Below are 15,757 nucleotides of genomic sequence, written 5' to 3' on the forward strand. Positions count from 1 at the left end.
CTCGCTCTCGATTCGTCCGTCCTCCATGATCGCTTTCGAGAGTTACTAATTTTTCTCGCTTTCGAATATTTTATGAGGCGACATCTGTGTGTCGACGTAACGATTAAACGCGCTAGATTCGAATTCAGATGTTATTTCACGATATTGAGAAAAACGTTATCGTTGAATTTTTTAATCAATAAATATTTGTTAATTGTATTTGGTCTGCGTTAATGAAAAATATAGGAAGAACTCTATAGAAGAAAACTTTCATGACGAGTGTAAATAAACTCGCTGGTAGGATCAGAAGAATAAGAAAGGTTAAAAGTTGGGTCATTGATTTAATATTAATTAAGCATAATGACCAAGCCATTTGTTTATTGATCCGCTTGTCACGGTCTATCGACCAGTCAATTACATTTATAGTCGATTATTAACAAATAATATGTTAAAAGAGTCTTTTATTTATTTAAGTACTAGGAGAAGTAATTTAAGTACTATAATAGAACGATCTATTTCCATTAATTTCTTTCGATCTAATAGTTGAGGAAAAAATATCTAATAATAAAATTTTTGGTCGTTGTTATCATTGTTGTATCATTATTTTAAGAAAATTTAGTCTAAGCATCGTCTACATCCTACATATATAAGCTCGTACACTTTCCTGTTCTTCATGCAGTTGCTTGGAGACTTTCGGCGCGGCTTCTTAATTCTGAAAGAATACCGTCTCTTCTTCCCTAACTTTTCTTCATATCATTTCACTTTATCGTCATTTTATTCTTTCAATCAACTAAATTATAATTTCCATTTTGTGTCGTGCCGCTGAGATCGTCTTAACGATAGACAACTCTTTTTGCCGAAAGCAATAACTATCGTTTCATATATCGCTTTATCTACAAATCAGGAACGGTATTTTTTCAAAAAGAAGAAAAAGAGGAAAAAGAAGAAGAAAAAAAGGAGAAGAGATAGAAGAAAAATAGAAGATAAGTGCTTTTCACGATTTGTTCGACAAACATTTCCAAGATTAAAGGTAGTGTGGTGATTTCAATAGTGTTTTTTGCGATGATTGATAACGGTAGACGTGAGAGAGAGAGAGAGAGAGAGAGAGAGAGAGAGAGAGAGAGAGAGAGAGAGATGGAGAGTTGGTCTACGATAAATGCGAAGACGAAGATGCTTTCGTTCCTTTCACTCCTTCTTTGATCTTTTCAAGACGACAGCGATGCAAAAGTATCTTTAAAAGACAGTTTTGTTAATCAAAGAGAAGCTATCCTTTGAAATGGAATTACCGTGCCTTCCAAAATCTCTTTGCGCGTCGGTGCCGTTGGTCAATTTTTTGTTGGATACGGTAGGATAGATCGATCGTCTCTGTTCTTTTTTTCCTAAGGACGCGTCCGAGAAATTCAACGATGCCGATCGTACGACGTTCGCGACGATGTTATTATCGTTTAACCGCGAAGAAACTTATTAAAATTATTTTTACCTACGCGCACATTATTTGTATAATTCTTCGTTAATTACGAAGATAGAAAAGAGTTAGAAAAGAAAAATCAACTCTCGGAGATGTAAATCGTTAAAAGATGTCGTCATGGGAAACCATCGAATGAATTATTGTAAAATATCGCGTGGCTCTGCTTGAACACTTATCATCGTGTTTATTATCCCCTTAGGGAGAGAGTGAACGGAGCCGCGTCTTCTAGTCTATGTCACAATCGGTTAAAGTCGATTTCAAGGTAAAAGAAGTCTGACTTCTCGATAATAAGATCGTCGTCGTTTTTCTCTATAATCTTTCTTTCTCGTTTGCCTTTTTTCGTCAGTAAGGTTACTGACTATTTGGAACGTTGAACTTTTTCGGATTAGCTTCAAGGCCAAATTTAGTTTTTCGGAAAGATAGGACAAATATTTCATTAGTAGGTCACGCATCGGACATCGATAAAAAGGAAAGCGGGATCTCCGAGGATTATATAATTTCAATAATATTCTCGAATCTCGTAGAGCGTCTTTCGTAATAAGTCATTAATAATGACTTACGTTATACGCTCGTGCGTCATTTTTATTTTCTTTTTTTTATAAAAAGACCTACACATTATTTAATATCTATAATTATGAATTGCACATAACGTTACACTATTTTCGATATAGTTTTCAAACATACCTACGTATATGCCCGCGTTCTTTATTTCTCCTCTCGCTCTATCTCCGTCCAATAACCGGTTTAACAGTTTTTTTCTCATTAGATCTTCATCCTTAGAAATTCGGCTCTAAGACGACGGGCAAAGATTCGCGATACAGTTGCTTAGGATCATTCATGACGTGAGACGTTAAATCGCCTGTTTTTGTTTAACAGTAAATTAAACATCCTTGGAAAATGTTACCATCAAAAATTGTTTTTTCTACCACGCGGTTCACGAGTTGCGATCTTTTTATTAATAACGATGATATAATATTTGAGTATAACTCGAGACAGTTTTCTCAATTAAGACTTGATACCTGTAGATCGGCGATGTAGGTCATCTTACGTATATCGACCGGCAAAGCCTTTCGATCTTACGAAACTCGGTTATTATCGAATTATTATAAAACACCCGATAAATAAATTTATCTATAATTTATCGATCTATTGTCACTCATATCCCGCATATTTCTTCGATATTCCGACATATTTAACTTTGCTATATTTCTGTTTCTTTTTCCTTTTTTTTTTGTGTAAAATTTAATTCGAGCCATATATAATTATATTTGAGAAAGGAAACGTCTCTCTCCTTTCTCGAGCAAAGGGAAAACGCGTATACGTATTTTAAATAATTTCGTTCGTGCCAACGAACTAGCGCGAACGATTTGAACTGCCGGCTTCGAGGAGGGAACACGAGGAATCGAAGAAAGGGAGAGTAAAAGTAGAATGTAAGTCGCAATGGATGTTTTCATTGTACCTCGACGATCTGGTTCACCTTGGTACTCAAGTCGAGCTGGCGCATTTTTCTCATCTTTCGAAACGATTGGCAACCTCTATCTCCTCGGAATTGCGCCGCGTACTTACATTCTTGTAACGTCTACGTACAAAAGTTGTTAAAATCGATCCGTTTCTCCTTGACTCGCTGAACTCGACAAATGACGTCGCCAATCGACATAATCGAAGGAAACGAAATAGGAAAGTCATTCCAAATAAATTCATTCTTATACATTTTTCGATTTACTTCGACGAACGAAGAAAAAGTTCTGATATGCTTCGAAATGTACAAACATGTACAGTATTGTTAAATTCTTCTTCCGGAATTAAACGCAGTTTATTAAACGTTAAAAAATTAAATTAAATGACAATCGCATCAATAGCATATACCGTACATTTATTTTTACCTTTATCGCGATAAAAATGATTATAATTGTTTTTCGGTCGAGAGATATAAAAAATATTGACAAATAGGAAGGTGAACATTCTGACAGTGGTATCGGAAGATAATCGTTTGCTATGCTCGCGAACGTAATTCGTTTGGTTAATCGCACGTTCGACTATTATTTAAAGATGCTCGACGAGAATATTTTTGTCTACAAAGATCTTGGTGTATTCGCACGGTTCATATAATTTCACCCTTCAAAAATAATCCTTATTAGCGATTATACTCGCTCGAAAGTGATATTTATGTGCAGTTTATGTGTTTTCCATCAAGGATTTACAACTCGTGTCGATCGATATAAGAATTTCTTTCTGTCTCTCGTCCGACAATGGATGTGCCATGACAAAGCATTATATATTATTAAATCGATTTAATCCAAGGATAATGTGCATATGGTATTTCAGGTTGGTGAACGATTGGAGAGAGAGAGAGAGAGAGAGAAGAATGTCGGCTCTCGTGGACTGGTACAAGGATTTGATGTACAATAAGAATGGTAAGGAAAGGAACGGTAAGATATCACTTTCGTTAGGCGATTGTTAAGCAGTTAACAAGTTACGTTTTTCAGATCCGAGAACGAAAGATTGGTTCTTGATATCGGGACCAGGTCCGATATTGACCATCCTCATTACCTATTTATACTTTTCTCTGTCGGCCGGACCGAAGTATATGAGAGACAAAAAGCCATATAATTTGAAGAATACTCTCATAGTTTATAATTTTATTCAAGTATTGCTCAGCATATACATCGTTCACGAAGGTTTGATGTCAGGATGGTTCTACCATTACAATTTTTATTGTCAACCGGTCGATTACTCGAACGATCCAGTAGCATTAAGGGTTAGTACAAAAATATCAAGAAAATCCGTTCCGATCGATTATCCTATCGGTGATTAATACCATTAATACCTTTGAACAGATGACTCGAGCCGTATACACGTACTTCGTATGTAAACTGATCGAACTATTGGACACGGTATTTTTCGTTCTACGGAAGAAGGAGAAGCAAATATCATTCTTACACGTCTATCATCACGGGCTGATGCCTTTCGCCGCTTGGATCGCAGTTAGATGGCTGCCTGGTGGACACGGTACCTTACTCGGCGTTATCAACTCTTTCGTACACATCATCATGTACACCTACTACATGCTCGCTGCGTTCGGACCACAAATGCAGCCCTATCTTTGGTGGAAGAAATATCTGACGAGTTTGCAACTCTTGCAATTCTTAATAGTCGGTATTCACGCCAGTCTAGTCCTATTTAACGGTTGCAATTTTCCAAAAATCCCGATCGTCCTTTTGGTCATCAATGCCGGTGTCTTCATATATCTCTTCGGCTCGTTTTACGTTGTCACCTATATGAAATCTTACAACGTTGAGAAGAAAAATGAGCAAAACGATAGTGAGACGGTTAAAGATAAATCGAATTGAGAAAGTGAAGCTCTAAGGAAAACAGATTTAACAAGAGAAGCAGTTTTCTCAAGGATTAAACGTCGAGATAGATATGCGTTCTACTAAACGAACATGTCGAACTCCTAGAAGAATACTGTTGCGATTGAAATATATAGAAATTTTTAGAAGAGAAGGAAAGTCAAATTCTACTTAAATTTCGTTTAATCGCGAAATATCTATGACAATTAGAATTTCGATATTTCGAGATAACGAAGTTTAGATGCTCCTTGAACGCTAATCGGTCAAGTAGCCGGGACAACAAAATCAGATTATCGTTTCGGGCATATCTTAAGCCCGTGGGCTTAACTTGAGTTTTTTTTTCAGTTGCGACAGTATTCTTCCAAGGGCGCGATATGTTGGATATCGCTAATATGTCAATTATAGTTCGTCCATCGGCCTCAATCAAACGTCTTCCAATTGTAGAAAGCCGGGGAATCGTCGGGGAGACTAAAATGCGATTATAATTAAACAAAACTTTTTTTTTTGCTTGCACTCTTTCGCATTTGAATGCTGATTGTTCTCCGCGCGACAGTCTTTCGTCCTATCCATCCTTTTCGCGTCGGATGGGAGAAACAAACGATAATTCTACGATACCGGATTTTTTTACGCTTACACGAATCAACGACTCTAAACCTAACGACTCCGCAATTACTTCTTTTAGGATCGCAATAACGCAGAATTCAAAGGTGAACGATGATTGGAGGGGTCGCGTGCTTACTTGCCTGTTCCGGTTAGATAGGACGCATTATTTCACATTTTCCTCGGCTGCGCGGGCTTGTCTTTTGTTTTTTTGTCGATAGTCGATATTATTAATTGCTACTGAAAATTTATAAACGACGATATCTTGACATGGCAAATATCGCGTTTTTCTTTACAACCCGAGATATATTCCACGTACTCTATTCTACATACTCCTATCCTAGACGAACGAGAAGACTTTCTCGTCAGCTGCACGGCAGGTTTGTTTTCAAGCATGAAGCGATAAATAGTAAATTTAAGTAGTAGAGGAACGGATTGATGGATGGCAGGGATCGTAAGGCCCATGCCCAGAAATTGTCCACTTACGACCGTCGTTACTTGTTATTGAATTACTCGAACTGACTTTGGCGTAACTTTACAAACGTAAATATAGAAAAATAAAAATAAAGAGAGAAAAAAAGAAACATTATTATACGTTAAAAAGTCATGTTCAAATTCCACGTTTGGAGAATTTTTTTGTCTACATAGATCGGATACCTCTTTACATAAGCGATTTTACATAAACGTAATGGAAAATTGTGAACTTGTCAACGTTTAATTGTAATTTTGTCATTTTTATAAAAAAATTCTTATTTTTAGAAAACTCTTTTAGAAATATAATGCCACTGCCACTGATGCGACGGATCGGCACTATTGGTGTATATAATATTACCATCCGGTCAAAAGTTTTCCTATTCTTTCGGATCGGAGATTCGGAGATTAATGGAAATTTATATAACCGATTCATCGAAATTTCTATTCATGAATCGCTTCAAAATCGCGACGATTTGTATCACTGTAGCGTATGTTTTTATCTGTCTATAATAAATATTGCAGTTTTTTATCTATCGATCAATAAATATTGCAAGTATTAGAACCACCTTGTTATTAATCTTTCTTTTCAGATACGAGCGAACATTAAATTTTACTCTTAAGAGAAAAGGAAACTTTAGCGGAGATTCAACTTCTTATATAAGGATATACGGATAAATGTTACCTGATTCGTCGTTGACAAATTCATCGCAAAAAATTCATTCATATTATGCAATCGTATATTTTTTATTTCCCCGTCAAAAACAGAGATCCGAAATTCGTAGGAGTACGATGAAAAAAGAAAAATATACATGTATAGATATCCATATGCGTCTATTATAAATATATGTATATGGATATATGTATATATAGATGGCTCGTTCGCGCTTGATCCATTTCCTTTTCTTTTTTTTTTTTACAAAAATAGGCGACTTCAAAAATGATTAATCGTTCTTAATTAACATCCAAAGAAACGAAAGTTTATTAGATCGCCTAGTTTTTTATGCATACGAAACGTAGTTTAAGTTACGCGATTAAGCTTAGCCAAAGATTAGATAATTAGTAACAGAACAATTTCTTTCTTTTTTAACAGACGATAATATTATTGGAAAAAAACTGTCGTTGCGTGTTCATAACCTCGGGATCATCGACTGTTGGTAAAGATCATGACCGTGACACCTGTTTCCGCTATAGAATTCTTTTCTTTTTTATCAGAATACAATGTAAAAATAAGTTTACAACATTTTTCATACACAGGTACATATTTCTTTTTAAGTATTTTATAATCTTAATTTTAATAATTGATTATCTCTTTCTTTTCAAATTGGTCTATTCTTGTGACCGATAATACTCGACGCAGACTAATATATAAGATATAAACTATATGATTATATTTTCCTGAATAGAAAAAAGCTCTTCACATTCGATCGAATTAACCTTCAAAATATATTCCATATATTGTACGCACGCGTCGAATTTGTAATTCTGATGTAAAATAATTTCAGTATAACCTTCCAGAATATATGGAAGGTATTTCGGAATATATATATGGCATTATCGAGAATGTGTCCGGTGGTTATGTTTCTCAAGCAAAAAAGATACGTATGTATTTACATATAACTTCTTTCCATAATTGAAGTAACTGCTTTAATTATTCTTTCTAATTCCTCTTACTAATCTCTTCGGCGAAAGAAGACACGAGGGGCTCGGAACGAGAGGAAGAGAGATAATTTTACTGATTGCCGGTAAACGCTCGCAAATGTGATAAATGAATCGTCGAAAATAGGATGACGTAGAAAATTTATTTCTTTGCATTTTTCTCGGTGTAATCACGCACTAATAAGAAGCGTGAGACACTTTAGCTAATGTATGGTATAATGCTTGTACGAAGGTACTACAGGAAATTTTCTACAACCGGATGGATCGTAATTATAATACAATGGACGAAATGTTTATAACGATGGGAAATTAATAGTTTCAGTCTGTTCAGGTGTTCCGTATCGTTTAGTTCGATTTTCATCGGTTGCCTTTCTTCATTGATTATAACGAATAACGAACGCTCTATGAAACGAATGATTTCGAGGAAAGAAACTCATAAATTGCGATAGAATTCGGCTCTCATACCCTACATATCTTCGTCGCGAAAAGATTAAAGGGAGTCTGAAGCTTTCCAAATCTGAAAAGTTCTCGAACATGACGACTCTTATTAATCATCTCTATACTCAGTATCGTTATATTACTGAATATAAAGCAGGTAATAGATATACACGTAATCCAATAATTATCTGATAAAAGTTCGCTTTTTTCGAGACAACCTTAACGCGCTTATTTGTTTTCCGATAGTACATTCGTTGATTAAATTAAAATAATTGATTTAATTAAAATTCGGTCGAAAAACGCATGAAAAAGAATACCGATGAATATTCATATTTATGATATCGCGATTACGCATTCGATGTTATAGTTTATCAAAAGTGACTTGTTTGCTTAAGCGAAAAAAATTAATTCTCTTTTAGACCCTAGAACAGAAGATTTTTTATTCGTAAAACCATTATGGGTTATTGGCATCATAGGAATTTATCTCCACTTTGTTTACAAAAGCGGATCTGCATTCATGAAAAAGAAGAAACCTTACAAGTTGAACAAAATCCTGCAGCTATATAATGTTATGCAAATCATATTAAATGGCTATCTACTCGTTCGTGTAAATATTATCCTAAATTAAGACTGCGCTTTAATATCTAGTCAAAATAATTCGAATATTCGATTTGAAAGGTTCGCTTTTGTTTATAGGTCATCTTATTAGGATTGATATGGAAGTACAAATTTGTTTGCGAGCCTGTTGATTATTCGAATAATCAATTTGCCCTACAGGTAAATAAAAAAATCACAACTTTAAAGATAAAAAAAAAAAGTAAATAAGAAAAGAAATAAAAAAAAAAAAAAACGTAAATACAGGTCACAGCTATAGTTTGGTTCTACTACATGCTCAAGATATTTGATCTTTTGGACACAATTTTCTTTATATTACGGAAGAAGCAGAATCAAATAACGTTCCTACATGTTTATCATCATGCCGGGATGATAATTGTTACATGGGTAGGCATAAGATATTTACCTGGCGGACATGGCGTATTTTTAGGTAATGAAAACAATAAATTGAAACAAGTAAATCGATCGTTTAACGATTAATCGTTGATATATTCTAATTCTAATTTCAGGCTTGATAAATACCTTCATCCACGTAATTATGTACACTCATTATCTGTGGACATCATTGAACCTTGGCAAAGCATGGTGGAAAAAATACATTACCCAATTACAGATATTCCAATTCATTATAATATTTTTACAATTTTTGTGGGGTGTTTTGACCAAGGATTGCGCTTATCCGAAAGTTTTACTTTTGCTGTTCATACCGCACAATATTTTAATGATCGTACTTTTCATAGAATTTTATTACAAGTCGTATATACAGAAGAAATCATCCCAAATCGATAAAAACGGCCTCTTGACTAGGACAAATCAAAGTGGCGTAGAACTGTCGAATGGAAGACCAAATATATCCGAAAATTTGACAAAATCAAAACTTTTGTAAATTTTTTTCAAAAATTTATGACGACAGTTACAGTTGAACATGCCACTTCTTATTCGTATATGCTTAGAAAACGTAACACAATTATTTTGAAATGCATGATCGATGCAACGCTACAGTGGGACATTAGCATTAAATACCCCAGGATGAAAACTTTAACAGTTGTTGAATTGAAGAAAGAACAATCAACCAAAAGTTTTATATATTATTTTTATATTCACGAAGCAATAAACTTCATCAAACGTTAAGAGATTTTATAGAACATATTTCCTTCTTATCTATTATACATTTATTAGCGATTTTTGTATGTTTAAAGAAAGGTGTGTATACTTTTGCAACATGCTCTTCAATAAAATACATACAACATACATACATGCATGCATGCATGCATGCATACATACGCACACGCGCACACAAAACATTTTCGAACAAATTTTACGATTTCGTCATATATTAGAATTTTTATAGATACTAATTTTTTTTACGATTCTATAATTTCCATTATCGATTTTTTTTATATTTTATCTCATGGTATGTCATGCTTATTATGATAACATTTAGTAAAAACTTGTGCAACAGAAATCGGTGCAATAAAAGAGTGCAATAAAAATCGGTTTCGAATTTGTAAGTAATTTAAAGAAAAGTTGCAGATTTTTACATAGATCGTGCAACACATGTACGTTCCCGTTCTTGATATTCTAAAACGTTTTTCTAAGGATTTAGATTATAAATCCTGCATTTAGATCTTGAGCCTATACCCGCCGACGAAAGCTAAAACAAGTAAAGTGCAATGAAGAGGAGACTTCATCTAATGGATTTTTTTTTTGATGAAAATTAATTGCGTTATAATGGCTCTTAAAAATGATCTTAAAGGATTATTCCACTGTAAGACGTTAATCAATTTGGGTTTGGTGCATGACCGAAAAACTGAAATGACTACGACACAATTGTATAGATTAACTAATTGTGAATATATTTATATTTTAAAAATTAACTTTTAACATACGTACACATCCGTACGAGTAGTATCCATAGCTATTCGTCGAGTGAAAAGCAAAAAAATGTTTGTTACGTATGATTAAATTCTATAAATTTTGATTAATTATAATATATAAAAATACAGAAATACCAATAGATTATTTAGAACGCGAAGACTTTCTATTTCAAATAACATCATCAAAGGAGGTCCAAACGATCGACGGTTCAAATCTTTTAATAAACGATGGAGTATGAATCAATATATTCGACATTGCGACTATCTAAAACGTTAGTTTCAACGACATAACAATAAGCGAATAATTTTCTCATCTCGTCTTATCTGTCGTTTTGTTTCAAAAATTGTTCCGAATATTACTGGCACTCGATAGAAAGAAAAATATGTCACTGAATCAAAATCGTTAGCAATAGATAATTTTCTTATCGACTTGTACAATAAAACACGAAGAAGAGTTCATTTCTGTACAAGGTACCAGTCGAGTCTTAACCGTCTGGAATGAATTCACCGTTGCTCGGAAAAAGCCGGCTGACCAACTTATTTTCGAATGTTTCTCTCTCCCTCTCCTTCTCCCTCTCCCTCTCCCTCTTCCTCTCCCTCTCCCTCTCCCTCTCCCTCTCCCTCTCCCTCTCCCTCTCCCTCTCCCTCTCCCTATCCCTATCCTTTTCGGTCGACCGACGGTCGAAAGGATCCAAACGGCAAATAAAAAAACACAAAAGAACGGATATCGGTGCGAGAAACAAGTCCCGCTTAACCAACTACATTTCGGTAAGAGGTAATGCCCCGTTATACTTCGGTCCATTCGTTCATTCAAAAGGTCACTAAGAGATGAAAAGCTATCGACAAAAGGCCCATACCAAAATCCTCTATTTATATTTGTGACATCTTTTACAAGAAAAAGACACACTTAGGAAAAATTTGATGAGACAGGAATGTTATGTTTAAAAAAAAAAAAAAGCATAGAGATTTAAAACAGAGATCCTATTCACAATTTCTTTATGAAGAAATTGCGTGCGGCATATTATTATATCGTCGTAAGAACGATAAAGAGCAATAATGAAAATTCGAGGTCATCTTGGTCATATATTAACTAAGTAAATAAGACATCCTCATTGGCTATCTCGTAATAAGGTTCGACGATCGTTCGAAAAAGCAATAGAGTTTGGATAAAGATCAGGCATTGAATCGAATCGTCCGTAATGTCCGAGAAATTGCATTTTTCTTCGATACTTGTGTCGCGTTCGCCAATCATCTACAATTTCGTCTTATGTCCGTCAAAATCGGAAATGAATAAACGATATTTGTCGATTTCTTTTTATTTTTTTATGCGAACGATTGTATTTTTTTGTTTTCAACACGCATCGTTAAATTTATGTTAATAACTAAGATGATTTATCGAGCCTCAATAAATTGTAAGCGAATTTAAATGAAAATTTTAGTTAGAGACACGTAACAAATGTTTCTCCTAACCACGAGATCATTAATTTACATAGGTCGTACCAAAAAGATTATCGCGCTTCTACGATTATTAGTCTGCCGCACATTTACATATTTTTTCTTTTTGCTATTTTTTTTATGACTTTATGATCTATGTCAATGAAGGATGTCAAAGAATTATTGACAAATTTGATAAAAAATTTACAAAATGTATCCTCCTTAAGTCGATATAGAAAAATAAAATTCTATGTGAAGATATGACGTGAGAAGCATAATGAATTACGAAAGAATTAATTTTATTTTACATTAAAGATCTACGCAGAGACGATCGTTTACTTTATTCCGGACAAATACAATTTTTTGCGCTTGCTTGGCAAATACCTCGACGTTATGTCGTAAACCTTTCTTTTGCTCTTTTTCTAAGAAAATTGTCTTCCTCGTCCAAATATTTTACAAAGATTATTTTACTGCAAAGCCTGCTAGTCCAGTCATGCAACGTAATCGAATCAACATATAATGAGCAATTCATTGAAAACCTTCGGAAAATTTTATTTCCATATGAATTTGATCAATCGCAGTAATGCGCGTACGTATTTACACGCGTTTATCAAGTGTAAAGGTTATTTTACTTCAGAACTGATTGAATGCTAAAATAAAATTTTTTACGCGATCATGAACATTATGAAATATAGAAATGTGTTACAGCAGACGTAACACAACGCGCGCACGCGCGCCGGTATTACGGTTATTAGCTAGGTTCACCTTTCATCTTTGACAGAAGTCACAGAGATAAGACCGAGTATCTTGGATTCTTTCAGGGTTGCTTCAAGATTATACGGATGTTGTGCAATCATGATCCTGAGGCAACTTTAACCCTGATACAATCCCGACGCACGCATGTATGTAAGGATAAAAGGGATGGACCGTGGTAAAAGGAGTGAGGGAGGGGAAGGGGAGGGAAGAGAGAGAGAGAGAGAGAGAGAGTGAGAGAGAGAGAGAGAGAGAGAGAGAGAGAGAGAACTCGGAAACGATCGGATGCTATCGGATCGGTGAAAGAACTCTTTAATGGCGCACTTGCCAGCGATACCTTCAGTTTTTGATACAGGCTCGGACTCTTCTCATCGCGGGTGCTTCTCTCGCCGCTGAAGCTGTACGAAGATCTCCACGGATTATTTATTTACATGCTAAGCGTTTTCGGCCGATTCGCTCCCCTTTTCAAAACGCATAAGCACGATCAGTTGCTCTTCGCGAACCGATCGATCTATCGTATCGTATCGTAGCTACGGACAATCGACTCCGACGCACCAAGATGACTGATTACAAAGAAATTTTTGAAAACATTAAAGGTAATTCTATCTTAAAGACTTCTCTTCGATCGCTCCAAAACTTCATCCAACTCAATCTATCGAGTCATTCGATTTCTATTTAATGAAAGATCGACCGACGTTTCGGATTTACGTCAAACATTCCTCATTATAAATATTTGAAGACGACTACGGATACAATTTAATATATTCATTTCCATTGCTAATTATTGCTAGTTCGATGAACCTCTTCAATGACTTTTAAGCGCGGATTAACATTACAAAACAGATACCTACTTTTACTTTGACACTTCATTTTATTTTCTTTATTAATTCACTACGCGCGAATATCAAAACAATATAGACGAACTTTGAATCTCTGTTTAGATCCCATGATCGACACGTGGCCGTTAATGGGTTCTCCAGGGCCGATACTCTGCATCGTTTTAGTATATTTGCTTTTTGTCATCAAAATTGGCCCGAAAATAATGGAAAATCGTCCGGCCTTCGAACTCAAAGGCTTTTTAATAGCGTATAACGCGTTGTTAATCGTCTTTAATATATGGTTAACATCCTTGGTAAGAGTAGCTCTAATCGAACTCGTTTAATCGATTATTTAACGACGATAGCAATAATTGATAAGAAATGTGATCACTTTCAGGCTACAAAAATCGATCTCACAGCTTTGATTCGTTCGAACGGATGCAGACTGCAAACTCATCAATTGTCCAAAGACGAATCTTTGGAAACGCCGGTCAATGAACATTCTCAAATTGTAACGATATACACATTTTGCCGTCGAATTTATTTATTCCTTCTTTGTTTTTTTTTTTCTTATTTGTCTTTTTCTTTTTTTTTTTTTTCTTCGTTTAATATTACAGTTATCAACGGCAGCCTGGTGGTACTTCTTCGCTAAGATTATCGAGCTTATAGATACGGTAAGATATAATGAAAAAAAAATTCAATAAAAGATTTTATGACGTGTCGCGAGTCGCGCCATCTTTAAAAAAAGAAGGAATTAATTTATCGAATGATATATAGTTTTGTGTAATATTCTGCAAATATGTACAAGGGAAGGTGTTATTGAGAAATAGATTTTAAAACGTCGCCGGCTAACAATCGTTAGGGATCTCTCAAACGGAAGAGAATTTCTCAATTCTTTCATATCAACTCATTTGCACACGAATGCACTAGTTTCGATCGTTCTTCATCTTAATAATTCAAACGAAACGACGGCTCTTCCTTCTTTCTTACCGTCCCTTTCATTTTCTCACTTCTTTCATTTTTCTTTTCCTTTTTTTTTGCATTTTTTTCAGGTATTCTTCATTTTGCGAAAGAAACAGAACCAACTGACTTTCCTTCACATTTATCATCATAGCGCCACAGCCTTGTTCGCATGGTGTTATCTCAAGCTACTTCCCGGTGAACAAGGTATCGTCGTAGGGCTACTCAACTCTATGGTTCACATCGTTATGTACTCGTATTACTTGATATCCGCATTGGGCCCAAAATACAAAAAGTATTTGTGGTGGAAGAAATATATGACCTTGTTCCAACTGGTAAGTCATCCAATGAACGAGTCATTTATATACAAGTTCGAGAAGAAAGAACGAATTTTTCATATAAAACCAACACATTTGTAGATCCAATTCGTTATAATGATCGTTTATCTCCTATTAACGTTGGTAATGGACTGCAGAATGCCAAAAATCTTAACTTACTGCTTCATGACGCACGTGGTGATCTTCATGTACCTGTTCAGTAATTTCTACAGGAAAGCCTACATCAAGCAGAAACAAGTGTAAAATAATTCGCCAAGGATAACGATAGACGTAGATAGATAAATATACGCATGTATATGTATAAATCTACTACGATTTAATATTCAAGTTTCGTAAAAAGTTTTATAAAAAGTTCCGTGTGGTATAAATTGGGATCAATGATCCTGGGATTAGATTATGATCCTGAGGTAGGAACGGAAGATAGGACTATTCGCGGTCAACGAATAATTAGTTTTTTTTAGATCGATCGGTGATATGCTAATTAAGATAAAAGAAAAAGAAAGCGCAGAAAAGGTATTTCTTTATCTATTATCGCTATTTACGATCTCCGAGATGTAGGTCGATCAACATAAGTTTACCTTCGCGACCCGATAGCGAGACAAGATTCGTGACGGCCTACAAACTTTTATGGCCTGTGTTTTCGTGAAAACGATATCGACGATGTATATTAAATAATAATATACAAACTAAGACAATGTCGAATTAATGAAGAAAAATAAATAAATATATTTCCTATTATTAATTCTAAACGATTATCGATTTGTTTTCTTCTAACAGTTTTATCTTCGCTCGAATCGATCAACGCTTTAATCAAGCTCTCTAATGTTCGTTACACCTACACTGATCACTATGAGCTCTAATATCAATAAAGAGTATAACGTATACAAAGAAAACCAATACAGAAAACATTCAGTCGAAATTTCTTCTCGTTATTTTCAAAAATTCTATTCTTCGATCCTAGTCTTTTCCTTATATTCCCGCTACTTACAGATGGCGT

The 15,757-nt window shown here is 34.8% G+C and overlaps 2 protein-coding genes across 3 annotated transcripts; both read left to right on the forward strand.

Moving 5' to 3' along the window:
* The first annotated feature begins 10 nt into the window (after positions 1-10).
* Positions 11-6,433, forward strand: LOC122638219 (elongation of very long chain fatty acids protein AAEL008004). 2 transcript variants are annotated; one of them, XM_043831082.1, is made up of 4 exons: positions 11-1,009; positions 3,773-3,861; positions 3,934-4,205; positions 4,285-6,433. In XM_043831082.1, exons 2-4 carry the CDS (start codon positions 3,813-3,815, stop codon positions 4,795-4,797), a joined length of 834 nt encoding a protein of 277 aa, XP_043687017.1. In that variant the 5' UTR covers positions 11-1,009; positions 3,773-3,812; the 3' UTR covers positions 4,798-6,433. The 2 variants fall into 2 exon arrangements, with proteins under 2 accessions (XP_043687017.1, XP_043687016.1); XM_043831081.1 differs by lacking the exon at positions 11-1,009 and having other exon boundaries at positions 3,401-3,861.
* A 1,410-nt stretch (positions 6,434-7,843) lies between these two features.
* On the forward strand, positions 7,844-15,668 carry LOC122627241. The gene is made up of 11 exons (XM_043808244.1): positions 7,844-8,122; positions 8,385-8,572; positions 8,662-8,742; positions 8,827-9,010; positions 9,090-9,463; positions 13,123-13,240; positions 13,586-13,776; positions 13,860-13,973; positions 14,080-14,136; positions 14,515-14,757; positions 14,842-15,668. Exons 1-11 carry the CDS (start codon positions 8,062-8,064, stop codon positions 15,001-15,003), a joined length of 1,773 nt encoding a protein of 590 aa, XP_043664179.1. The 5' UTR covers positions 7,844-8,061; the 3' UTR covers positions 15,004-15,668.
* The last annotated feature ends 89 nt before the right edge of the window (positions 15,669-15,757 follow it).

This window comes from Vespula pensylvanica, chromosome 2, assembly GCF_014466175.1.
Source record: "Vespula pensylvanica isolate Volc-1 chromosome 2, ASM1446617v1, whole genome shotgun sequence".
Taxonomy (NCBI): domain Eukaryota; kingdom Metazoa; phylum Arthropoda; class Insecta; order Hymenoptera; family Vespidae; genus Vespula; species Vespula pensylvanica.